Source organism: Rattus norvegicus, chromosome 17 (assembly GCF_021556685.1).
Source record: "Rattus norvegicus strain SHRSP/BbbUtx chromosome 17, alternate assembly SHRSP_T2T, whole genome shotgun sequence".
In the NCBI taxonomy this organism is placed as follows: domain Eukaryota; kingdom Metazoa; phylum Chordata; class Mammalia; order Rodentia; family Muridae; genus Rattus; species Rattus norvegicus.
This window is the reverse complement of record NC_141550.1, coordinates 79724713-79752430: the sequence shown is the minus strand read 5'-3', so window position 1 is coordinate 79752430 and position 27718 is coordinate 79724713. Positions and strand designations below refer to the sequence as shown.

Here is a 27718-nt window from a genome sequence, read left to right as displayed (position 1 = left end):
AATCACCCAAAATAGTTACACAAAGAGTTACTGAAGTCAGTAGTCATCGTGACAATTTTGTGGATGGAGGATGAGATTTGAAGAAAATCAAATGACGCTGAAGGGCCTTTGAAAGTAAAATGAAATGGGCCAGTCTATTTTTGAAATAGGAATAATGTTTGGAAAATGGGGGAGGAGTTCCTCTTATTGTAAAATCATGGGGTTTGGGATTATCTATTGATGAACAGTGAGGCCGAGTCACAGATACAGAGAGAGGACTCCATTTCACCACCACTGGATTGAACCCTCCCTGCCCACAACTTCTGCAGCTGGAGAGATGAGCACATGACCAAAGCTCAACTCAGACAAGGGATTGTCAAGCACACACACACACACACACACACACACACACACACACACACACGCATACCCATACACACACAAACATATACTCCATCACACACACACAAAACCACACATACACCCCTATCGTACACAGACACACACAAACACACACATACGCATACAAACATATACCCCATCAAACACAAAAACATATACCCTTATCACATACACACATAAACACATGCACACACCACCACACACCCTTATCTCTCTGTCTCTCTCTGTCTCTCTGTCTCTCTCACACACACATACACAAACATATACTCCATCACACACATGCAAACACACCACACATATACCCCTATTGTACACAGACATACACAAACATACACATACAAACATATACCCCATCATACACGCAAAGATACACCCTTATCACATACACACACAAACACACGCACACACCACCACACACCTCTTTCTCTTTCTCTCTCTGTCTCTCTGTCTCTGTCTCTCTCTCACACACACGCACACACACACACACACATACACACACATACACAAACACACGCACACACCACCACACACCTCTTTCTCTTTCTCTCTCTGTCTCTCTGTCTCTGTCTCTCTCTCACACACACACATACACACACATACACACACAAACACATGCACACTCCACCACACACACCACCACACACCCTTATCTCTCTGTCTCTCTGTCTCTCTCTGTCTCTCTCTCTCTCACACACACATACACACACACACCAACACACAACCCCCTTCTCCACGGGAAGTTCATTCAGGTCAGCAAGATGCTTTTCGGAATGATTATCTCGGAAGAGGGCTAAAGCAACTAACTGTTCACTGTTTTAATCAATACTTTGGGTTGACTCAAGATTTGTCAATGGTAGCAAGGCTTTTCCTGGCCAGTGGGAGTAGAGAGGCAGAGTCGAGAGTGGCCAAGGGGTCTGGATGAAAAGCCATCAGGAGTAGTGTGAACGCTGTGAGTCATCAAAGCATCTCACCACACCCCAGCACTGTTCTTCCTACCATGAAGGGGGCTCTGGTCTCCCTGTAAACTATTTTGCCACATATTATGGCATTTTTGTATGACAACTGAGTAACACCCAAATTAGACTAAGAAGCTACTTCATAATAATTTATACAATAATCATTTGAAAGATCTCAGCACATTTCTGGGAAAGTCACTGCTGCATGTAACAAGTCCATGAATCCAGTTTTTTCAATGGGGGTGCGGCTTTGTACCTCAGTGAAGAACATTCAGCAAAGCCTAGAGACATTTTTGGTTGCTATGGCTCCAGGAAGGGTGCTGGAAATCTAGAGGGTAGAAGTCAAGGATGCCGCTAAACATCCTACAGAGCCCAGGACTGATGCCCACACAGAGTCCTCTATCTCTAAATATCAATAGGGCAGAGCTGAGAAAGCCACCCAAGTCTAATGCAGGAGTGGTCGACTTCCTTTCCCACTCCCTGCCTTTTTAACAAGTCAGAACACTCAGTTGTCTCTAGAAGTTTCCCGGGGCCCATGAGACATCTCTCTGGAAGGAGAAGTAGGAATGTTTGCTCAGGGGTTAGTGTAGCATTGCAGACCACATTTCTGTGTTACATTTCGAGTGGGTAAATATATGCTGGAGGGTGGATGCACGTCTTGTTCATGCAGTAGGCCATGGAGGCTGGACCTGTAAGGTTATAGCATGGAGTCACACCTAGCCTGGGCTCAATGGTAATACTCTGATTGTCTTTCCAGTCTTTGTATGTGGTTGCTACTACAGACCTGAGGGAGAAGGAGGGAGCGGGCCGCTAAGGTACCCACTGTAAGGTCCAACCTCTACAGTGCCAATAGTTGAAGGATCATAATACCCTCACTTCACAAAGAAAAGACAATTACTTATATAAAGTCTCCTCACCTAGGATGCTGAGGCCAGAGATTTGGAGTTGGAGCCTGTGTAGAGTGGAATTCTACCTACAAAAAGCAACTGGACAAAACCAACTGGAAGGAAGGGAAGAAAACGGAGAGGGGAGAGGGAGGTTGTGGGAGAGGGAGATGGGGAGAAAGGAGCCTACAGGACACCAGAAGGCAGCTGCTCCTGTAAGCTCATTTAGCCTTCTTTCTCTACACTGTTCCCTCTTTCACACAGCTGGTGTGTTTCAAAAGGGGCTGGAGGTGGGACGTGACTCCGAAGAGCTCCCCTGGGGGTGTCCTCAACTGGGGTAGGAAAGGGTTTATAGCATCTTACGCCCTCCAGGCCACAATCTATCACTGAAGGAAGTCAGTGGATGTAGGAATTGATTCAAAGCCAAGGAGGAGGGCCTCTTACTGCTTGATCTCCAAGGTTCACTCAGCTTGATTTTTTTTTTTTTAAATACAACCCAGAGGTGGTGTTGCCTACAGCAGATCTGGCTCTCACACATTAATCATTGATCACAAATGTCCCCGTAGTCTTGACTACAGGCCAATTCTTCAGAGGGCTTCTCTCAACTGAGGTTCTCCCTTCCCTGATGACCCTAACTTAGGTCAAGTTGACCAAACCAAAACTAATCAGTTCAGGGAGTGAAGGTCTTCATGGTGTTTCTTCCCTCTACAGAATGTTCTTCGAAAGGTCTTCAATGAATACACAACTGCCTCTCTGTGTCCCCATGGGCTGCCTAATGGTTACAGAAGCTTTCAAACCACGGCCAACTATATTGATCCTCACTGTCTTTTAAGCTACTTCTGGGCCTCAATGCACTGATAACCCAAAACTACCCAACTGCCCTTTCCACCTGTCTCTTCTCAAAACCTTATTCTTTCACCGTAGCCAGCCTCCCTCCAGCAGGTGCATTGTGGGTTGTGAAATGGCCGGATGGGGTTGCTAAGCAATGGCCTCACCTTGAGGTCCCTGTGGACAATGCCCATTCTGTGGAGATAGTACACAGCATCCAGGACCTGACGGATGAGAGTGCTGGCATCTTTCTCTGTGTAAAATCCCTTCTCCACTATCCGATCAAAGAGTTCTCCACCAGACACACTGTGAAGCAAATAAAGAAGACATTAGAAACATGGAGGGCCACTGACTGAAAGATGTCGTTAAAACCATCGCTAAGAGTTCTCAGTAGGATAAAAGAACAAACTTTATTTTTAAAAGTAATTTTAAAATATGAACCCAATTCTGAATTTAGAGCTTGCCCAGTCTCTTCTCTAGAAGGAATCCCTAGAAGAGGTCCCTATGTCACAGCAGTAAAAATGTCTGGAATAAAAGAAGACAGACAAACAAACAACCAACAACAAACACAACTCTAAGATTTGTGGCATCGCAATTCCTAAGAAATCTTTCCTGAACTTGGCCTCTATTTTCTATTGTGTCATGGTGACATAAAGTCAAAATGGCCTCCCTGGCTAAGCATCATCTATAAGCATAGGACACTGGACTGATGCCTTTGTGTGTATGTGAGAGGGGTGTGTGTCTTACATGACTAGACAACATTGGGAGCCAAATACTGGCCTCTTAGCAGGGGTGGGTGGGGTCATGATCAATTTTAGGCCCTAAAACACTAAGTACATGAGTCCCTTTGAGATGTTCGGACCTTGGCCTTTCTATCTATTTAAATGGGTGGATAAATCTAGTCAACCCTTTCAACAAAGAATAGGTGCACACCCTTGAAGATTATCAGACTCTCAAAGCTACTGGAAATTTATAGGAAAGAATGAAGATAGGGAAAGAACACTGTGCCTGGTGTGATGATACATACCCCCAAACCCAAGACTTGAGATGTAGAGACTGGAAGTTTGGGGCTAGCCTGGGCTACATGGTGAAACCCTGACTCAAAGTAAAACAATGGAAAGGAGGGCACTGCATTACACAACCCATAACAGAAACAACTCAACCAATTACCTTCAAAGTTTGAGAATATACGTATCACTAAAAGAACATTGCTCCATCCAAATGATTAAAGCATTGTGGGGGGGAAAACCCAAGGGGTGTACTATTAAAAAATCCCCCAATTTCAAAACCACATAGAACACATATTTATTAGAAATATTAAAACCATAAACAAGCTTTGAAAAACCACTCTTTTCTTTTTTATAGTTTTAATACAATAAGAGATAGATGCACACACAGAAGAACACAAAGGTATGATTCACTTTCTGCAAGTCATGGCAATTAACGTGCTATGATGGATCGACGGAAACTGTCTGTGTAGAAAGCTAATAATGAAAATAAAAACAACTGCAGCTACAAAAGACCCATGGTTTTTGGTTTTATTCCATTACTTGTCGTTCTGAGCAATAACTCACGTGGATAACGTTTCCCTTGCCGAGCAAACTGACAATCTAGATAGGAGAGGCACTCAGGAGAAATAAAAAGAAACCCAAAGGTTGAAAGGAAGCGGAAACAAAAGAGATGACAGCATCTCAGACGACGATGCTGTCTAAACAATCTACCCAGCAGTGAGCCAAGCTCCCAAGACGTCCTGTCTTGGCAAGTGATACAAAGTCTACATTCTCTCTTGGGTTCTAGAAGCCCAAAGTGTTTCAACGCCTGACACTCTGCAGAGCCAGGGTGTGTACTACCGTAGGAAGACAGCGGGTGTGGGGCAAGGTGAGCGTGGATGCCCTGCAGGTATTTTCAGCACTTAGTCCTCTTCTCCTGGCTGCCCACTGCTCATCAGTGGATTTATGCACTTGGCCATAGCTGAGTAGCATCAGCTACAGAGGAGTAAGACCATTCTTATCCCTTAGTGTCAATCCATCTTCCAAAGATGCTCTCCCATCCCTGGCTAGCCTGTTACCACCTCTTCTCTGCAGATGCTGGAGGACGACAATCCTGACCCCTCCCACATCCCGACTCCTCCCACATCCCGACCCCTCCCATACCCTGACCCTTCCCACATCCCGACCCCTCCCATATCCTGACCTCTCCCACATCCTGACCCCTCCCACACCCTGACCCCTCCCACATTCTGACAGAGCATCCCTTGTACCTCATGTGCCTGCTTCCTACTCTTAGAAGGTCTTTTTTTCTACCGTGGGATACTTAAGGTCTTAATGGATTCTGTAAGATGAAAATGTGTGAATTGCCATGGGGTAGGAGTGCAGTGAAAGCATGAGCTTCTATGGATGGTATGAGCTGCCACGGGCCTCGCTATCTGCACATTTAAGATTCTACTTCTTAAACTTCAGATTGCATCAGAGTTCTACTTCTGAACATTGCTCAAGAAGAATTTGGTTTCCTTAGAAACCAGGGCTCCTGGGAAATGTTTAGAAACTTGACAGAAAAAAAAGTAACAATATTAATTTAAAAAGAAATCTTAAATTTGCAAATCACTTTATTCTTTCAAAAAAAATCTCAAGAGGCATGCATTTGCAAAGCTCACTGTTAAGAAATGAATACATCTCCTAATTCCTGCTTGGAAGCTGTCTTAAAGTGATAGCATTTGGAGGATACCTTTGGGACCTCCTTAGGTCATAGGTGGTGGCTCCATGATGGAATTAGATCCTTATAAGGAGATCTTTGTCTTATCTGCTACAGAGGAACCACAGGCCAAGAAGAGAACTCCCAGTAGAATTAACCTACACTTTCAGCCCTCAGCCATTTCCCCCCAGGGCTGTGAGAAAATATATTTCCCGACATTGAGAAAGACTGCTTATTCTTGAAACCATTTGTGAAGCCGGTATGAGAAGTAACACTTTCAGAATCAACAAAGAGCTTACTCAGGGCAAGACACGGGTCTCACCCTTAGGCAGGCTGACCTGTGTGGTCTGTTAGGTGGGGAGACCTTCTTGGCAATACTCGTCTATGGGAAGCCTCTGCAGCGAGAGGTTTAAAGTTCCCTGTTAAAATATCAGAATGAAATTAGGATGGGGTGAGGTGTCAGGAGATTTTGGGAAAGGGAGGAGAACACTACTTATGGATTATGCAATCCAATGAATTAATGGTGTCTTTGTCTTCTATTGCTACTAGCATAGTATAGATTAGGTGAGTTATAAAGGTGAATTTTATCTTGGCTATGCTTCTGGTCCAAGGTCAAGGGCCCATTTCTAGTGATGGGCTTCTTGCTGGCAGAGTCTGCAGTTATATAGGCATGGAGTCTCAAATGAATACAAAAGGAGATCCAGCCAAAACAGATTTTATAGTAAACTGGAAAGAATCCACTAGTCATTCATTCATTCATTCCCTCATTCATTCTACAGACTTATTCATATATGAGAGCAGAGCCCTAAGCACCTCTGTGTTTATATACGCATGTGTGTGCACACACCAGTATGTGTGTGCCCCATGTATGCATGTGGAGGTCAGAGGTCAATGTCAGTTATCTAGTCTTGGCAGTTAACCTCAGGGAGAATTTTGTAGTCACCTTTTCAACATTACCATTACAGGTACATACTTTCTGTGGTGGTTTGAATATGCTTGGCCCATGGGAACTGGCACCCTTAGGAGGTGTGGCCTTGTTGGAATAGGAGTGGCCTTGTTGGTGTGGGTGTGGCCTTATTGTAGGAAGTGTGTCAATATGTAGGTGGGCTTTGAGGTCTCCTAGTGTTCAAGCTCTACCCAGTACAGAAGGGACCCTCCCCCTGGCTGCCTGCAGAAGACAGTTTCCTCCTGGCTGCCTTTGGAACAAGAAGTAGAACTTTCCTCCAGCACCATGTCTTCCTGGATGCTGCCATGCTTCCTGCCGTGATGATAATGGACTAAACTTCTGAAACTGTAAGCCAGCACCAATTAAATGTTGTCCTTTCTAAGAGTTGTCTTGGTCATGGTGTCTCCTCACAGCGATAAAACCCAAACTAAAGCACTTTCTCACTTGGGAGCTTTTCCTATATGAGTGTCAGGGATCAAACGCAGGTCTTCATGCTTACAAGGCAAGTACTTTTCTATTGAGCTTTATGTCTGACCTCCTAATCATTTCTTAAAGATTTTACATAGTTAGAATCTTAATATCATAATGAGTATTAATTTTCAGTGAGCTTTGGAAGGTCACCTTACAGAAATAGCCGTGGAAGAGGAGGTTCAACCTAGGGAATATGAACATAGGAAGATAAACTATCAAACACCAAGGAAACAAGACAGATCTCTAGACTCTTTCCTGGAGTCCAGTTCTGATGTCCTCTAGAGCAGCATTCAACTCCATCGCTCAGTCTCATTCTCTTTGCCTTTGAACATGCTATCATAACATGTGTGTGCCAATTTAAATACGCAAATGTGAACTACTTTGATGTCATAATCTCAGTACAATTTTGGTTTATTTGTAAAACTTTAAAACCATGTAAATCCCCGTGAATGGGAAAAATAATTACCAAAAGGCATGATATCATTTCAAAAGTTACCATACTGAGAAAACTTTTAGGCTTGGATTGCCCTATTGTAGACTACTGTACCATTCAACTTTGTCAGGACAAAGTACTGAATTATAGTACTGTGCAAACCCTATTGTTTTCATGTACTTGACTAATCCACCTGATTCTCTCTCCCTTCCCCTTCCCTCTATTGTGTGTGCACACATGCATGTGCACTTGAATTGGTATGTGGAGGCCAATGTGTGTATGTATGGAGATTAGAGATCAATGTTGAGTGTCTCCCTCAATCAGGCTCCACCTTTCTTTTGAGATAGGCTCTCTCACTGAACCTTGTGCTCACTGATTTGCTTAGACTGGCTAGCCAGTGAGACCCTGAGATCCACCCATCTCACTCACCCAATTCTGGGTACAACATGAGTCCTAAAGCTTGCACAGGAAGTACAATGTTTGCTCAGCTGCTTCCTTAGCCCCCACCACCTGATTTTAAAAGACAGTGTTCTGTCACCTTAAACTGTGATACTTATTATTATGTAAAATTGTATGTAAAACTGTTACAGCCTGACAACAGCTTACACATTTGTACACTTGGTTCCTAACTGCTTTGGCACCTCACCAGAGGAAGTGATTCCTCCAGTGAGGAATGGTGACCTTAGTGTTACACTTCCTGGGCTGTCTTCCTTCCCTGACTATGGACTCAATGTGGCCAACCACTTCATGTTCCTCCTGCCATACTCTCTCTACTATGATGGGTTGTATCCTATTAAACCAGCCGTTCTCAACCTGTGCTTATATCGAGTGTGTCAGAAATTTATATTGTAATTCATAACAGTGGCAAGATTAGTTAGGAAGTAGAAATGAGATAATTTTATAGTTGGGGGCCACCATGACATGAGGAAAGGTATTAAGGGTCTCAGCATTAAGAAGTTTGAGAACTGCTGCCCTGAACTATAAGCCAAAATCCTCTCTCCGCTTCTGTTGTTTGTTGTCAGGAATTTGGTGACAGTATTAAGAAAGTGAACTAACACACCTTCTAAGACTACCACCCACACATTCACCAGAGGAAGTGCCCATGGTGATGGCTGGGGAATGGGCTCCACTAATCTACCAAAGACCGTTTGTTAGGTGTGATTGACTAACAAGAAGAAGACTAAAGAGTGCCACGCTGCAGGTACAATAGGTTGTCACAAGACGTTGCATAAAACTGTCCTATATGAGGCAGAGACTGCACAGGAGGAAGACATACTGGCACAGTACAAGAGCAATGTGGTCTTCCACTTCAGTCAGGGCTAGAAACATGTTTTCTGAGAACAGAGTGTTCTCTTTATATTTAGTGCTGGGGGTGGTGTGTGTGTGTGTGTGTGTGTGTGTGTGTGTGTGTGTGTGTGTGTGTGTGTGTGTGTGTGTGTGTGTGTGTGTGTGTGTGTGAAGGTCTTCTTGAACCATACAAGTCACGATTAAGAGACTTTATCAACAAAGCATTTTTCAGTGGAGAACCCAGAGGACAGACGAGGGTAATTTTTACCACCGGCAAGAAAGAGGCCATGTTTCCCTTCTCCACCTTTTCAGCAATCAAGTCTCAACCCAGCCTTGCCTGCAACTTCCCTCTGTCAGTCAGGGTAGCCCTTCCCTCTCCCATCCTATTGCCCATTGTCCCCATTCCTGCACAGAACTCTGGTCCCCACACAACCTGCTACTGGGGGACTCCCTCCCCCACTTCAGTGAGATCGAGGCCTTATTGCACCCCTACCTTTGCCACCAGTACCTTCTTCTTTGTCAAATCCTACGTCAATAATTTCAAAAACAATTTATTCTTAGAATTCTATTTCACAATCTCTGTGGAGCTTCAATCTGTTCAGAGATTTTCAAAACACAAACAAATGCCTTTCCATCTAATAGACCAGAAAAGTTTAACCCGCTGTGTACCATTATATTTGGATTCTGGCTTATTTTGTCTTTATATCTCATGCCACGGGGCTGAACTGTATCTCTACCCTAAATTGTACATATTGAAATCTTAGTTCTCCAGAGTACCTCAGTGGCACCAGTTGGAGACAAGGTCTTTGAAAAAGTGAACTACGGAAAGACAGTTCATACTAGTTACTAGTAACCGTATAAAAAGATGACAATGGAATCAGCAGTGGAATGATTATTTAGCCTATGTAAGGCTGTAGGTTTGATCTCCAGTAACCAAGAGGAGAACAGAGATGTAGTGCACACACGAAAGAACAGCAAATAATAAATGGGACTACATGAAACTGAAAACCTTCTGTAAGATGAAGGACACTGTCGTTTGGATAAAGTATCAGGCTACAAACTAGGAAAATATTCTTTTTTTTTTTTTTTTTTACCAACTATACATCCAATGGAGGGCTAATATCTAAAACATATCAAGAAATCAATAAAGGAAACAAATAATCTAATGAAAAAGAGGGTACATATCTAAACAGAGTATTTTCAAAAGAATAAACATGTTTTTATTAGTTCTTTGGGAGTTTCATAGAGTGCATTTTGATCTCACACATTTACTGTGCCCCATTCACTCTGGTTGCTGCTGGAGACGGGTCATACAAGTAAAAGCAGAAGCAGGTAGATAAGGGAGGACTAAGGAGGAGTTGGTATTTCCCTGAAGAACATAAGAGTCCACTGGACAGAGGTGGGCCATGTTTTGGAGGTAAAGTGGGTTCACAGATGAAGCTAGAATATTCCAGAACATCTCTGGTTTTTGTCTTCAGGACTGGGTAGGTGGTGACACTGCTCTTTGAAATGGGAGTCGCAACAGTTGATTTTATTTGCTAGTTTGACTGAGTTATTGGGTTCTGAGGTTTCTGGTTACCCACAGTTTCTAAGTATGCTTTTGAGGGCATTTCTGAAAGAAATTGCTACTTAAATTGGCGGAGTTAGTGAAGTAGGCAGCCCTCCCCAACATGAATGGGTAGCATAAAATCTTCTGAGAGTTTGAATAGAATAAGACATGGGGGAAAGAAAAATTTACTTCTTTTGCCTCTTGCCTGATGGCTAAAGCTAAAATATTTGTTTTCCTCCATCTTTAGACATGCATCTATATATCACTGCCTTTGTGTGTGGATGGAATTATGTCACTGCCTTTCCTGGCTCTCTGCTTTGCAGATGGCAGATTGTGTGGCATAGATGAACCTGTGCTAACCAAGCAACCAACCAATCACTACCTGTTGTTTTTCTTTTCCTTAGAAAGCCCTAGCTAATCTAAGGACCCTGATAAAACTATAGCTTTGGAAGAATAAAGTTATCTAAGATGGTGGAAAACAGAATTTTCTAATTATGGAAATACTCATTTTCGCTATTGTCCAATATTATAGCCACTAGCAACACGTGGCTAGTTAACTGAAGAAATAACTTTCTAGTTTTATCTAAATTTAGTGTTAAGAGTCTCATGTTGGATAGTGCAGATTTAGAACCCTGGATAGGATATGCACAACTGAAATGCCTACTAGATAGAGAAATGGGGAGTACAGTACTCGTTATAGTTTACATTTTAGAGGGTCACGCCAAGGAGCAGGTGTTATCCTCTACCAAGAGAGGGTAGGTTAGAGAAAGGGGGGGACTTACAGCCAGTGCTGGGTTGGCCAAGAAGGAGCTAACCAAGGACTAGACAAATAGGTAAGAAACAAAGGACAAAAGTCATGGAAGTCAATAAGGACATCTGGTCAACCCTGACCGATACTACTAAAAGATGAATATGAGGAAGGAAGAGAACTGAACAAAGTCAGGGCTCAGGACAGCATGCCAAGAATCACTGGAATATACAATGCTTCCTACACCTTGGCACTGGATAAGTCCTGAAAATTCAAAGAAGGGCACACAGGACTGAAATATCTGAGACTCGTTTTTTCTTCTATAAAAGGAGTAATTCTACACGCTTTAAAAATAAGTTAGACAATGGGAAAAGATTCTTCTCTCCTTTGTCTTAGTGAAATTCTGTCAAGGCATCCTTGTGGAGGGAGTTTAAAAGAACAAGAGTTACCACCAAGGCAGGATAACACAAGGGCTGCTTGTTCTTTACGGCAGAGGACGTCCCCACTTTTCTTTCTCCTACAGATGACTTGGGATTTTAGCATATTGAAGCATTAGGATGAAAACTTGTGTGTGTTTCTGCCTTTCTATGTGGCCTTATAATTGAGTTCTTTGATTCTGCAGTGACAGGTCTTTTTCTACATATATGAGGACTCGCAAGTGAGGGTGGGAAACCTATTAACCCAGTGTGGCACGTTGCCTAGGATGCTACAGGTTAATGAAGTTCTTATTAGCCCCAGATGACAACTGACCTGGATAAACTCATTCAGCATGAGCTTTGTGACAACAGATGGTGTTGAACGTATTAAGTATGAGACTGGAAAATTTTCATAATTAGCTCTTTGACAATCACACATCAGCCTTTCTGCAATTAGTTCCAATTAGGAAAATTTTATTTGGCAGAAGTATTAACTACGTTTCTCCCCAGTGTGACCAAATGCCTGACACAAAGTTATTTAAGGGCGGAAAGATTTATTTTGGCTCCCAGTTTGAAAGGACACAGTCCACAATGGAGAGGAAGGTGTGGTAATGGGTGGCTCTATAGTGGCTGAGGAGTACCTTGCTCACACCTCAGCAGACAAGGAAGCAGAAATGGGAATGTTTAAGTCTCATCAGTTTTTTTTCCTTCTCTCTTTTTATTCCATCCCTCAGCCTAACGGGTCCACCTATGTCCTGAGAGGATCTTTCCCCCTCACTTAATGTCTGGAATCATCCTCACAGATATACGCAGAGGTGAGCCATATTATCTCTAAGTGACTCTCAATCAGGTCAGGTTGACAATAAAGACTGGCCATCACAGATGCACAATTATAATTTTATCATACTTTCTGTAGTATGGTAGAAAATTTACATTCCTTTAGTAGCTAAACTGAATAAAAATAGGCCCTGGAATGAGTCTTGGGAGAGGCCCTGGCTACAGAGTCTGTAAAAATCAACAGCTCCCATGTGGAGGACTGCCAGGTGGCCGGGAGCTCACCATGGCCATCTTGGGGAAAGGTGTTCCAAAACTGGTGGAGAACACACAATTCATGTACGCTTTGAGATTCAGAGTCTGAAGAAGAGTGATAACCTCAGTTTTGTGTTACACCTGAAGGATGCACTTCAGTCTCATTACTCATTGTCTTAATTAGACCGAACTATGGGTGCTTGCATTTCCTTTGATGCTGCTTAGCTAACGTGGACCTCTACGGCACATCTTTCCCTTCATATGAGAGAGGACACATACATTTACATAAGCAAAGTTGAGGTTTAACCTAGCTTTGAAAAGAGCAAAGACAGCTCAAAGGTTGCCTGTCTATCGCTCGGCCAACAGCTGGGGCAGATTCTGTGTATCTATTGAACCTCTGCATAGGAAATGAACTGTTTGTTTGTTTGTTTGTTCATTTACTGCGTGTACATGCATATTCACGCCACAGCACTCATGTGAGGTCAGAGGACAGTTTGTGGGAGCTGGTTCTCTCCTTGTACCATGTGCTTCCCAGGGACTGAACTCAGGTCACCAGGCGGGGTGGCAAGTCCTTTCCCTGTTGAGACACCTCAATCCCCTGCACATTTTTAGCTGTTTGACTTCACTTATTACTTAAGATCCCAGCTTCGAAGCCACAGCTTCAGAAGAGTCTTTCCTGATGGACAGGCAGCATTAGGTCCTCTGCTTCATTCTCTCTTAGCACTCTACTTTTGAATAGCACTTGCCTGCTGTAGTCGCCAGCATGCCCATTTGTCTTCCTTTCCTGGTCCTGCTGCATCCCATACAGGGAATTCCATGGGGCTGGTGGGGGTGGGGTGGGACGTCATGTTTACCTCACTTGCTACTGCCTCATCTCTGCGGCCAGTTGGTTAATGGCACAAAGAGAAAGGAAGCTTCGTGTTTGCTACTCAGGGACCAATAAATTCAGTGGCCGGGAATTCAGTCAGTGACTTCCAGGTTCAGTGAGAACTGTGTCTCAAAAATAAGATAAAGGTTGATAAAGGAAGATCCCTGATGTTGACATCACACACTTTCTCTCTCTCTCTCTCTCTCTCTCTCTCTCTCTCTCTCTCTCTCTCACACACACACACACACACACACACACACACACACACACAAGTTATACAAAATTAAGAGTTGGGTCTAGCTGGACAGTCTTACATAGCCATGTAAACCTCAACACACACACTAGGGAGCTCATAACAGAAACACTCTGTAACCGATGTCCATTAGCACACTGACTGCTGAGCCACTCTTCTTGAAATTTCCACCTCAGCTGCTTATTTATCCAACCAACCACTCATTCATTAAAATTCTCTCAGCCTCTGGAGTTTGAGCTAGTCTGAGTATTATACCTCTCTACCTTTTGTCTCCTTTGTTTAGAGGCAAGCCGTTCACACCCTGAAAGAATGTTCTAGAGTCCCGAGTCCACCTCCACTAAATGGCTTCTATCTGGCTTTGTAAAGGGAGCCCGAGCACGGCTTAGGGTTCCACTGCACAATAGGAGGTCACAGTTGAAAGCAGCCAGATGACAGAAGCCTTTAGCATACTTTCAAAGTCATTCCTCTAAAACGCCATGTCAAAAATACATTTAGATGATGTGCTAGTGGGCAGATTAGTGATGTGGAGCAGTGTGTGGGGGGAAGGTGATTGCCCACCGTCCTCCCCAGGGTGTGAATGACTGGTCGGCAAGGTCATGATCCAATCCATCCACACAGACAGGGTGGGGCGAACTTGACAGGCAAACCTCATACAACGAGAGCAGTTTAAGGCATGTCAGATTACTGTCGAGGGTTTTTTTTTTCCTCCCTTTTCTTTCTTCTTTTTTTGTGGACAGATTAACTCCTTGAAAGCCTCCCCCTTGTAACTGTATAGATATGTGTTGCACACACACACACACACACACACACACACACACACACACACACACACACAGAGTCTTTGCAGTCACATGTGCTCTGTTAGAATTAAGACTACCAGGTTCTATCTCCTCAGCTCGAATAGTCGCCATCTTACAGAAGAACGGAAGGGTCGCTCATGGCTGTGGGATAGGCAGCTTGGAAAACACATTGCTTATGTGTTCTATAACCTGCTGTGGACAAGAATAATTCTCACCGGTGGGTTTCACATCCTTTGCTTCCTGGCACCCACATGTTTACCCTTCACATGCATTACAGAATGAAAAAGACATAGCATGAGTGAGTGAGTAGTGAGAAGTCTACACATTTTAAATTATCAAGAAGATCACGGCATGTTTATGTCATACATCAGTTTAATGTTGCACAATGACAAATATCTCCTCTAGGGTCCCCAAGATCTACTAATAATGGTCACCTAAACTGTGGCCCTAAATAAACTATTCCTCTTCTTAACTGATTCACTTGAGGACTTTATCACCAGGACAAACATCTGACTGGAATATGAAGCTACTCCACAAAGTAGCTTGCAGTTCCTTACAAACCTAGAACACAGAGGATGACCCAGCACTGTATTCCTAAGTGAGACCTGAAGACACCTTCATGTAAAAACTCCTGTATCTATCTATGACACTTATTTTTCATAACCAAAAACATGGAAATAAACCCAAAGGTCCATCAGTGGATCATGGAGAAATTGTGACATATACACATAGTACATCCAAAGACTAGTCACTCATAAAAAAGAGCAGAGTACTGACATGTGTGACTCTATCACAAGCATGTCAAGAACACAAAACCCATACACGGTAGGATTCCCTTCAAATGACATGAGCAAAACAGGCTCCAGGTGAGAGAGCAGACTAGTGTTTGGCCTGGGCAAGAGAGAGTGTGTAAAGGTGAATACAGAACTGAAGTGTGTGTGTGTGTGTGTGTGTGTGTGTGTGTGTGTGTGTGTGTGTGTGTTTGGTGGGAGTATAGACATCCTGGAATTAGTGAGAACAGCTGCAAAGCTTCGTGAACATCCTGAAAAACGACATATTGCACGTCTTAAAGAGTGAGTTTAGGGACTGGTGAGATGGCTCTGTGGTTAAGAGCACTAACTGTTCTTCCAGGGGACCCAGGTTCAAGTCCCAGCACCTATATGTCTGTAAGCCCAGTTCCATGGAATCTAGTACCCTCACACACGTGTACATGCAGGCGAAAACACCAGTGCACATTGAATAAGATAAAAAATAAATTTAAAATAAATAAAGCAAAGGTAAGTTTTATGGTGTGAATTTTATGAGTGCACCATAAACTTTCAGAAAACATGCCCGCTGCTCTTTTTCCAAACCTTCTTTCTCGTTCCCAGAACAGTGAATATGTCACTGAAGGAGCAATCCTATACATGCCTTAGAAATAGCCTAGGTTGCAGTGTTGGTATTTAATACATGAAGACATTTCCTGTCTATTTCTCACCCCGTCTTCTCTGTGTCTCCTCCTTGCCTTGCTGCTGACACAGACAGGTGTCCTCTCCTGTTGCAGTCATTCTTTCTCTCACTGCCTGTCACTTGTACTTACTGAGCACACCCCACCTCTAACAGGGTGTCTCCCATTGGGAAATAAAGTAGAAGATTTATACAGCACAGGGACTTTGTCAGACACAGCCTTCTTAGGTGACCTCTGGGAATGGGCCACCCAACAAAGGGAGATGCAGCTACTTTTCCTGGTCTGTCCATTAGCCACATCTCCTAGGGTCTTCTGAGACCCCAGGTAACTGTTAAAAAGAACCATGCCCACTCATATTATGCCTGTCGATTGATCCTTTTTTTTTTTTTTAAAGAACTTAAGTCCCTGGTACTGAAATCTCATTAAAACATTTTACTTCAAAATGTTTTCTTCTAAAGTTGTACACTACTTACGTGTTGCAAATGTTCTAACACTGAATTAGTGTGGTGGCTTTGACAATAGTAAATTTACTAAAGACCATCAAATGCCACACTCAAAATGAGCAAATTTTATGCTATATAAAATTTATACCTTGATCACGTTGTACTGGGGAATGCGCTTGCTCACAAGTATAAGGACCTCAATTCATATCCAAGAACCACCATGAAAAGACAGGTATAATATTTGCTTGTAATCTTTGCAATGGTGGGAAGGGGGTAGAGACAGGAAACCCTTTCTTGGAGTTTTATTCTTCAGCTAGCTTAGCCCATTTGGCAAGATTCCAGACCAATGACAAACTCTGTCTCAAACAAAAGGATGAAGGGATGTAGAGAAGATCCAAGGCTGTCCTCTGGACTCCATACATTCATGCACACATGTACACATAGGAACACACACACACACACAAATGCATATATATGCATTCACATACAAATGCAGACACACACACAAATACACACATACACACACACACACAAAGAAAAACAAAAAAAACCCACTAAAGCAGGGGTTTGAGAGAGGGGAGAAATGGTAGCAAAAGTTGGGTTGTGAGTTAAGCACGGAGGGAGGTGGTCAGAGCGAGGACTTTGGTGAGTATTACATTGTTCATCCCAAAGTGACACTCTAGGCATTGGGAGTGTTGGCAGCTGGCTGCTCTTAGCTGTGTCCTTTTCTTTTGAAGGGACTTTTTATAGCACAAAAGCTCCCTTGCCCAAGGTCACACTTCCCTTCCCCGAGACAACCCACACCTATAGCACGAGGGGATGTGTGCACCCCTCCTCCTTCCTTGCTCCCTGTAGGAGAAAGCTGTTAAGGGTCACCTCAGCTCTAGAGACTCCATAGAAGGTGAGGGCTTTGCTGGGACAGCTTTATAACTTACCCCCATCCCACTCCCTTCCTGTCCTGCTTCCTTCTCTACTTGCCAGATCTGGAGGTTCTGAAACTCACCTGGACCCACATCTCTGATGTAGAGGCTGTTTCTATGGAAACTGACCTGAGGCAGAAGCTTATTAGACACTCATCCTCAGCTTGAAAATGCTAAACAGTCTTGAGAATCAGAAATAAGAAAACCAAAAAAAAAATTCCTTCAGTAGAAATGTTACAAACTCTGGAGGGAAAAAAATAAGATTTGGTGTTTCATGGACTCTAGTCAAACTTACATGTGTTGTATGAAGGCTGAGTAAGATGGGGTGAGAGGAAGGCCTTCCTGACCCCAGAACCTAGAAGTCAGCCTCCTGTCTCAGCATTTGAAGGCACTGCCAAGTTCTATTATAAGAACGGCAAGAACTATTTACCTAGACTTAGGTAACGGCTTCCTTAGTAAAGTATTTGTCACACAAGCACACAAGGTTCTGACTGCAATCACTAGCATTTATGCAAAAAGCCAGGTGTTGTCATTCGTGCTTGGAATCCCCAAACCGGGAGACATGGAGACAGAAGGATCCCAGAGGCTTGCCAGTCAGCTGGCCTCATCTAGTCATCGAGTCCTGGGTCCCAGAAGAGACTCTGTCTCAAAACATAATGTAGATGACTCCTGAGTAATGAAAGGTAAGCTTAAGCTGTGACACACATGTGAATACACACACACACATACACACACACACACACACACAGAGTTATTTACATGTCTGTTTGAATGGGTTCTTTGAATGGAGATGTACACTCAACCTGCCATCTGTCAGAGTTCTAAGAACACTCATTTTCTGTTAAGCATGAAGAGAGATATACAAGGCTTGTGCAAGAGCACCGGGAATCCGAGAGGCCAAGAGATGCCAACAGTCTTCACCCACACTTGAATTTAGAGTGCATTCATTTCCTACACCTAATGCAATTGTACCCTCCACCAGACAGCCTGCAGGCTGGAGGATAATGAGATTTCAGCAAGCTCAGTACTTAAAGTCATTGATACAAGAGCATTCGAAAACACAGCAGCCTATCCACTCTGTCACATCTAAAGGAGGACCTAGAAGAGCTGGAGCCTCTGACAAGTCCAGGAGCTACTGACTGTCTGAAATTGTCCTGCTGTGAAAAAAAAAATCAAATTTTATTAGAAATCCCTGGTATCTCACCATTACTAACTCCCAGTGGTCCATTAAGTGAATGCAGGCGTCTCGACTAGAGAGCCATAAATTATTGATTTTATTACACTAGACTCAAGTCAGTGCCCAGTGCTGTGAAGTATGCTGTGTTATGTAAAACTAAATCACTGTCTCAGAAGAGGTCCTACCTTCCAGCTCCTGGACTCTTGGCATTTGTTGGAGAACCCTATTGGCCTGCCTCCTTGTTCCCTGCCGAGTCTCTCGGCATCTCCTGAACTGACCTGACTTCAACACTCCAGCCTATCTGCCCTTACCGATCTATCTCCTAGCCTTTGACCTTGTCTTCCGCTCTTAATATGAGACCTCCACAAAGCAGACATTTGTGGTCAGCCATCTGAGAAGCGTTTCCCTGGATTCTACTGAACTTCAATCAAAACTATTCAGAGAGCACACAGGTCACATCTGTACTGAAGGGACAGAAACTTGACCCTTGTTACTCGTGGAACGACAAATGATTTACTTATTGATTGTTGCATTGACTTTTATAACTCATCCAGGAGATTTATAGTACACAGGGGGGATGGGCAGAGGGATATGTGAATGACCATTATTTTTTATTATTTTGTGTGTATTTGTGTGTGTGTGTGTGTGTGCACATGTATACGTGTGAGCGTGTTTGAGGAGGCCTGGAGACAGCTTTGTCTGTCATTCCTCAGATGCCCCCATCTTGGGGTTTTGAGGCAGGATCTCTCACTGGCTTGGAAAGCATCATTTAGGCTAAGTTGGCAGGTCAGCAAGCCCTAGGGGAAGCACAGAAATTATGCTCCAAACCACAGGGTTAAATTACCTCTTATCTTGGCTATCATGATGTTTTTATAAGCTGGGAAACTTACTAGTCATAGATATTGCCACCTTTCATGGATACTGTCACCATAATTCATTTTTCAAGAACACTCATATGAATATGAATTTCACTTGGTTCGTATGGGCAGCTGTCATTGGTCTGGGAGTAGCCTGAAGCAACAAGGTCACAGGAAAGACGGTTGGTTGTTTAGTAAGATGTGATTAAGTGAATAGCTTGTGATATTCCTTCCGTTAAGAGGCTTTAAAATGGTCTGACCACAAATGAGAAGCGTTCGCTGTGTACAACGCAGACATTAACACAAAACAGCTTTAAGATGTGACCCCCCCAAATACTACCCCCAGGAGGCCCATACAATTAACACTTTGCATTTCTCCTCTCCATTTTTTATTTGTTTATTTATTACATGTGTCTTGTGGGTGGTGTGCCTATGTGTGTGCATGTGAAGTGCATATGTGTGAGCCAGTGTACTCCGGCATGGGGTGTGGGGACACATGGATTTGTGTGCACTAGAGGCTGACATCACTGGGAGACATCAGGCGCTAAAATGAATTATAGGTGTCCCAAGAGTCTTTTTTATTTATTTGTAATTATACTCAGCGTCCCCTTTAAGTATAAGAGCTGGAGAATGTAGGACTTGGTAACAAGTCACCAGTGTCAATAACTGTCTCCCACTGGATAAGCAGTGGAAATATAGAATGCCACAAACAGACGCAGGACGCGTCAAAGCACCTGTGAAGAGTTGTGTGACAGGCAAGGCGTCAGGAGAGATTCCAGAAATGGGAGCCAGGACTCAGCAGCTGAGATTAGCAAGCTCCAGGTTCAGGGGTCTAAGGAGAGGGATGATTGGGTGAGGGGTAACAGTCTAGAGATATTGGTAGACAGGGACAGCCATGTGGTTGGGAAGGGCTCTGTGCCTGAGTACATCACCAATCGCCAATCATGTCTGCCTCTGTGTTGATGACTATTCTGATGGGAAACAAACAGACGGACAAACAACGGATCAGAGGGAAGGTAATAGAATCATGGAAGATATCAGGAGCTTGCCATCCCAAACTCCTGAAAGACGAGTCAAGACTAGCTGAAGGCAGGAACAACTGAGAGGGAAGGAGAAAGCTGTAGGGAGCATTCTGCCCACTTTTAACGCAAGATGTGTGTGTGTGTGTGCGCGCGCACGCGCGTGTGTGTGTGTTTGTATGTATGTGTGTACGTGTGTGTATGTGTGTGTGTGTGCGTGTGCGTGTGTGTGAGTATGTGTGTGTGGGTATGTGTGTGCACGTGCGTATGTATGCATGTGTGTGTGCATGTGTGCGTGTGTTTGTATGTATGTGTGTATATGTATGTGTGTGTACATGTGTGTGTGTGTTTGTATGTATGTGTGTATGTGTATGTGTGTGTGTGTATATGTGTATGTGTGTATGTGCGTGTGTGTATGTGTGTGTGTGTGTGTGTGTATGTGTGTGTGTGTGTGTGTGTGTGGTCGGGGCAGTGGGGTGGCATAAGAACACTTGACAGCTGGATTTGTGTGAATGCCCAGCACCCTTGTGACACAGGCTCTGCGAGCACAGGCCTGCCAGCAGATGTCCCTTTCGGAGTTTGTTACAGCTGTGCTGCTCTCTTGAGTCACAATCAATCATGAGCAGAATTCAGAGCAACATGAGGCTCTGAAGTGACTTTTTCTCTGGGAGCAGTTAATGAACCAATGTACAGAGAGGCCAGAAAGCAGAGAGCATAGGTGGGAACAAGGAGAGACAGGCTAGGGATAGAGTTCTGTGGCAGAGCACTAGAGAAAAACAGACTGCTCTGGCGTGGGCAGCAAAGGGAAGAATAGAGGTATTGTTCCCCAAGAGAAGCAAGACAGGGAAGGAGAAGAGGCTCAGAGAGGAAGCCCAGTAATGGGTAACACGGGTACAGTGAATTCAACTGGCGCTTACATGCAAGCAGGTGAAGTTGGTTTTCCTATTAATTCTCATGTGTTCTTTGCTGGGTTTTATACTTAATTTTTTTTTAATTCAGATCCTTCCTTAGCAAGTACCAGAAAAACTTGAAACAGCACAAGTGGCTTTTGTGCTTCCAAGTGCACATTTGCTTAAAAGTCAGTGAGCAGGGTCATTGCTAGAACTTGGCGGATATATGAACAGATAAATTTTCTGGCTTAACAACTATGGCGTTTCTCTTTTCAATAGTTCAAAACCCAGAGTCTCCTGGGTGAAGGCTACGTGTGTGTAGCATGGGCTTTTCTGGTTCTCCTCTTTGGGTGGCGGGGTAGGAGCTTGGTGGGGACTATGGGATGGTGATGGCAGCGGACCAGCCGAGAGCGAGATTGGGCTCTAACAGAGGGATTGGGGGAGGACAGGGGGATGAGAAAGGCACACAGTTCTCGTAGGAACAAACTCATAGGCTATTTGTTGAAGCAGAGGCTCCATGAAAGCCCTGGCATCTGGCACAGTGATGAAATCTCTAGAAGCAAAGTGGGGATGTTCCAGGATCGGATTCCACACCTGATTGGCCTCCACATACGCTCCTAGCCAGTGTACTGCATCTCAGCGAGATCCAACACTGGGTACCCAGAGTCACCGGGCTGTGAAATTCCTCAAGGTGCCCACCGTGGAATTTCAATCAAAATCAGCTTAGCCTTCTTCTCCCACTGCAGCCTGCCTATCAACCCCACAGCCATGGACGGCTTGAGAGCGAGGAGGGACATCGAAGGGTACAGCTTTTTAATTTCCTTCTTCAAGAGAAAGATGCCGGTCGTGCTGATACATTAATCGTGGGGATTAGAGTCAGCCAAGCAAAAAGGCTCACAGCCTAGCCTGTTACCCGATAGGGTCATAGAAAGGCATTAGAGTTCAGTGGCCACAACCAAATTGTTCAGAAGGACCTGGTGCCACCAAATGGCTAACAGCGACCAGTCCCTTCGAGGGAGACAGGTCTCTGCCAGCCCCATCACCGAACTAAATGGCAGGCTGCCAAGAGGAGGAAGTACATTGTTTGTCTTCGTCCCTGAATCTGGGTAAAATGCTTTCTTGTTTGGTACCCAGGCATGAGAAGCAAGTCCCTGCACATATGTCACAGGGCCTTCAGGGCACCAAATGATAGGACATAAAAAACAACCACAGAGAAAGCACCAGTCATTACTTATCATTTTTAATATAATGTGTTGTTATCACGGACGTGTGTGTTGGGTGGTGTGTGTGTGTGTGTGTGTGTGTGTGTGTGTGTGTGTGTGGTGTGCTCATATGTGCATGCATGCACACACATATGTTCATGTGGCCGTGTGAGCATGTATGGAGGAGTTGGTTGCATGCCTGTAGACGTCATATGTTGGCACCCAATAGCATCCTCTATCACTGATTTTGAGACACGGGGCCTGGAGTCCATTGACCTAGGTAGGGTGTCTGACCAGAAGGTTCCAGGGATCTAGCTGCTCCCAGGTCTCCATTGTGGGGACTGCTAATATGTGCTACCATACCCAGCCAGGGATCAAAACACAGGTCCTCGCAATCGTGAGGCAGACGCTGCTTGATCCATTTTCCTGGGTTTGCCTCCCAGAAACTGGGCTTCTATTGCTCAGGTTGGCCTCAAACTCGAGGTTCTCTCGCCTCTGTCTCCCAAGAACTGTGATCGCAGGCATGTGTCTCCACAGCCAATAATATCAGATTCTTCTAGGCCCCACAAGGTAGGCAAATGCTTAGATTGTCTCCATTCCACAGGTGGCATCTAGTGAAGCATTACTGAGACCACGAACACATGTGTTTGCTGGTAGGCACTCTGGGGTGTGTAGGAGAGCCTTATCTAAAAGCTATAACCTCTAAAAAGGCACTACCTCTTATACCTAGGCACATACCCACAGGCAGGAGACACCAAGAGACAAAGCACATCTAAGACACACACACACAGACACACAGACACACACATGCACACACATGAACACACACATGCACACACACATGCACACACGCACACACACGCACACACACATACATGCACATACACATGCATACAATGCACACACACAGACACAGGCACACACACATGCATACATGCACACACATGCACACACATGCATACATGCACACACATGCACACACATGCATACATGCACACACACATGCACACGCACATGCACACACACATGCACACACACATGCACATGCACACACACACGCACACACACACTGGCACTTCAAGTGATTACTGTACTCTCAGAGCTAAGGTTGGCATTTTTGTATGCATCACTTCTGGCTCCTTGTTCCTCCCCAGCACTCAGTGAAAACTATTACCAGCACCATTCAACAGGGGACGAGCTAGAGTGCAGGAGGTGGTGACTTGTCAGATGTAAGTGTCAAGGTAAAGGTCTGAAATGAGGTCCGCTGAAATGGGATCTGCTACCTGTCAATCATAAGATCAAGAGGACCTGCCTGATGCTGCCATCCCACCCCACCTCAACCCCTTTGATGTTGCACATTTATGATTCCAAACTCCCTCCTCCTGCACATTCTGCATACATGGTGATGATCCTGTGCATGCTTGGACTCAGGTCCTTGACTGGAGGTCCTTCTGTGGTTTACCCCTCACCCTCTCTCATCCGTTAAGGCTCCTTGTCATACCCCTTGTCATCACCAGTAACTGTGACCCATCCAGGTACCTTCCTGCCGTCCCTTCCTTCAATATTCCTAAGGACCTTTAGTCCTTAGCTATCAATAATCCCCCAACCCCAACTGAGATCTGCAACCTATCTTTCCTATTTCTCTTTACAGTGTCCTCTTGATCTTGCTTAAATCTCTTGCACAAAGACCTGGCTAAAATCTCCCAGCCAATCATTACAGTTAATGCTTGCCATATGCTCTAACTTCCCCTGTCTTCCTTACTTGAAAAAGCTATGATTGATTTTGGTTAATTCTAAGCTCTGTTCTGTGTCATTTAACACTGAGAAGAAAGGCACCTGGTTTTGCTGAGTGGCTTCAGTTTACATATTTGAGGTAGGGTCTCACTGAGTCACTCAGACTGGTCTCATCTTTGTGGGCTTCAGTGATCTTTTTCTTAAAGATTTTTTTTCGTTATATGTAAGTACACTATTGCTGTCTTCAGTCACACCAGAAGAGGGCATCAGAGCCCATCATAGATGGTTGTGAGCCACCATGTGGTTGCTGGGATTTGAACTCAGGACCTCTGGATGAGCAGTCAGTGCTCTTAACCACTGAGCCATCTCTCCAGCCCTTCAGGATCGTCTTGCCTTAGCCTCACTAGTAGCCAGGATGACAGGTGTACGCCATCATGCCTGGCTTGACATTCCTAAACATGCTGACCCTTGAGGCCACCTGGCTACCACGTTCCACCTCTTGGGTCCATTTACTTTCCAACTCCTGCTGAAAACAGTATCACGACTTCTCTCCTGCAGTCAGCATTTCCCAAGATTCTCAGCAGAAACCTAGCAATTCACCTTCATCCAGACAAATGAAACGACCAGCTTCCCCTGACCCCACCGACTGAAGCACCTGCAGTCCATCGCTCGCTCTTTCTTGTCATGACAATGCTTGATCTTTCCAAAACCAATCTTCATGTACACTAGAGTTTATTCCCTTCCCTATCTTGACCTCATTCTCCTGGTTGGCTTGTGAGCCACTTCTCTGCTCTCTCCTCTCGTTTAAAAAAGTAATAGTGTTTGCATTAATTCTTTGAGAATTTCATAGAACATATTTTGATTTTATTCCCCTCGCTTTCCCACGTCCTTCCCAGAGCCACTCCCCTTCCCTTCATACACCATTTCATTTTCCACCAATCACACGGCTTCCTTGCTGGTCCTTGGGCCCACCAGCCACACCCCATCTTGTGTCCGTCAATTCTCAGTTACTGTTGCCCTTGCCTACAGCACAACATCCATCTCGCCGCACCAAACACTCACTTAACTGGATTCTGTTTGCTCCTTGGTCTGCTTGCCTGTCAGTCACTCATGGAGGATTGCCTGGCTACCCCTCCTGCTACAACCACTTCACCTCTTTCCTCTGCTATGCAGCATCTTCTAATATGCCATGGGGTTAATTTATTATGTTTGATCATTGTTGTAGCCTCCCTTGCATCTCTCCCAGAAAGGCAGAGATTTTGTGATGAACAGTTTATAGTCGACCCTGGCCCCTGGCATATATCCAGTCAAGATTTGCTGAATATGGGGTGGAAAAATGGCTCAGCAGATAGGACTGCTTGCTGAATTAGTGTGAGGACTGGACTGAAGTCCCCAGCACCCATGGAAAAAACATGTATGAGCACGCACATGCCTGTGATACTAGCAATATGGGGCAGAGACAGGAGGATCACCAGGGTTTTTGCTCCAAGTTGAGAGAGAGAGAGAGAGAGAGAGAGAGAGAGAGAGAGATCTCACCAGGTCTCAAAGGAATAAGGTAGGATATGATAAAACAGGAGAGTCAGTGCCCTCCTTTGACCTCCACTTACCCACACATGCACATATGTATATACACTACACACACACACACACACACACACACACACACACAATTTTTTTTAAAACTAAAGATTTGGTGAATGCAAACTATATACAGAACTGTTGTGATCCCTGCTCCCGAGCCCCGTTACTGGGACACCCTTATTCCCAACCACAAAGACAGGAGGCACACAGAATGGAGGGGGTTCAAATATTAACACCCCTACAAGTCAAAGAGGGTAATATCAATTACTTCTTGGCACAGTACTTTTTAGACACTCTCCCTTCTTGAGGGATCTACAGTGGTTTTCATTTTTGATGTAATGACTGGAAACAATCACCTCCAATATTGAGATCTCTTTCAGATCTTTCCCAGATGCCCAAGAGTTAGTAAAGGCACACACAATCAAATGCAAGCAGCAACTTCACACACACACACACACACACACACACACACACACACACACACACACGGGCCAGCCGAATACAAGGAGCAACTTACATACACACACACTGAATATAGGAAACATCTTTTGGGGTGTGTGCAGTTTTGCTCTGTGAAAATAGTCTAGCACAGTGAGAGACAACCTAAAGGACAGACCAAGCAAGCCACCGCCCTCATCCAAGGCAGTCGCCCATGCCGAGAAGGCATCTTCTTATCACGGTTTTAATAGTGAGATCTCTGGCTCATTCTTATTATGCAGATAATTTGATCCCGAGCCACTTCTAACAAGTTGCACTTTCCAACCTCTGCTTCCCACCGTGGCTTATGCCAGGCCACTTAAAACACTGCTCTGAGGCCAACTCACAATTACAGCTCTACAGTGGCTAATTACCCTCGCACAAGGGTTCTGCTAATAGAGAGAAACCATAACCGACCCAAACACTTGTACGTGCACCAGTCCTTCTGGCTGTGATATTTCTGCACATGTACCTAACTGGGCCTCCCAGAGCAGCCGGGATGTCTCTGCAAGTTATTAATACCAAGCGGGTAGCAAGAAGTGCATGGAGAATTGCTGGAAATCTATATGAAAGCCAATGGATGCTACCATGTTTTGGAGGCAAGGAAATAAGGGAACACTTCAGCAAGCGGTGAGTCCAGAGTCACAGCTCTGTAGGAGCGCTCTCTCTCTCTCTCTCTCTCTCTCTCTCTCTCTCTCTCTCTCTCTCACACACACACACACACACACACACACACACACACACAGGGAGCCACTTGACACACTTTCCAGGTTACGCAGCTGTGATCCATCTGAAACACTCAGCATCTGGAAAAGCTGCTGGCTCACAACCTCCTCTTACACAGACGACCCACAGTCCACCCTCATTACACGGTCGGGTTGAAAGACGAGTGAGCTTCACCTCTCTGCCTCGGCGTGCTGCGGTGGACCTGCTTACAGCCACGTTAGACCTCTGGTGCACCCAAGACACTCAGGTGTGTGGCACTTGTGTCTCTGGACGTCTCCTCAATAATGGTTACACCTGTTCTGTAAAACACGGTGAGGCAGCGGCTGGGGATGTGGCTTGGTTGGTAGGGTGCTTACCGGACATGACGAAGCTATGGGTTTCTGCCCCAGCACTGCTGTGACTCAAACGCACAGGGCTCAGGTGCCCACATGTTGTCAGTAGAAGTGTCAACTGAAACTGGCTGTTAAGATGCTTCAGGGGAAGGGGGCCACTGGAGAGAGAGCTCAGCAGTTGAGAGTTCTTGTTGCTTTGGTGGAGCATCGAGAGTCAACTGGCAGCACTCCCATGATGGCTTGTAGCCATTAGTAACTGAAGTGCAAGGGGATATGGTGCCCTCTTCTGAGCTTTTAGGGCATCAGGAACACACGTGGTACACATAAATACATACAGGCAAAACATTCATATCCGTGAAAAAATAAATGTAAA

At 44.7% G+C, this 27718-nt stretch overlaps 1 protein-coding gene across 4 annotated transcripts in view; it reads right to left on the bottom strand.

The window, feature by feature from the left end:
• Camk1d (calcium/calmodulin-dependent protein kinase ID) overlaps positions 1-27718 on the bottom strand; it is a 423369-nt gene that overhangs the window by 80911 nt on the left and 314740 nt on the right. For all 4 annotated transcript variants that reach the window (XR_015640829.1, XM_087590782.1, NM_001433924.1 and 1 more), the window contains 1 exon segment: positions 3217-3355. Coding sequence is in view for 3 of the 4 variants with exons in the window: in XM_087590782.1 (XP_087446908.1) it covers positions 3217-3355 (139 nt within the window). In the remaining variant the exon portion in view is untranslated.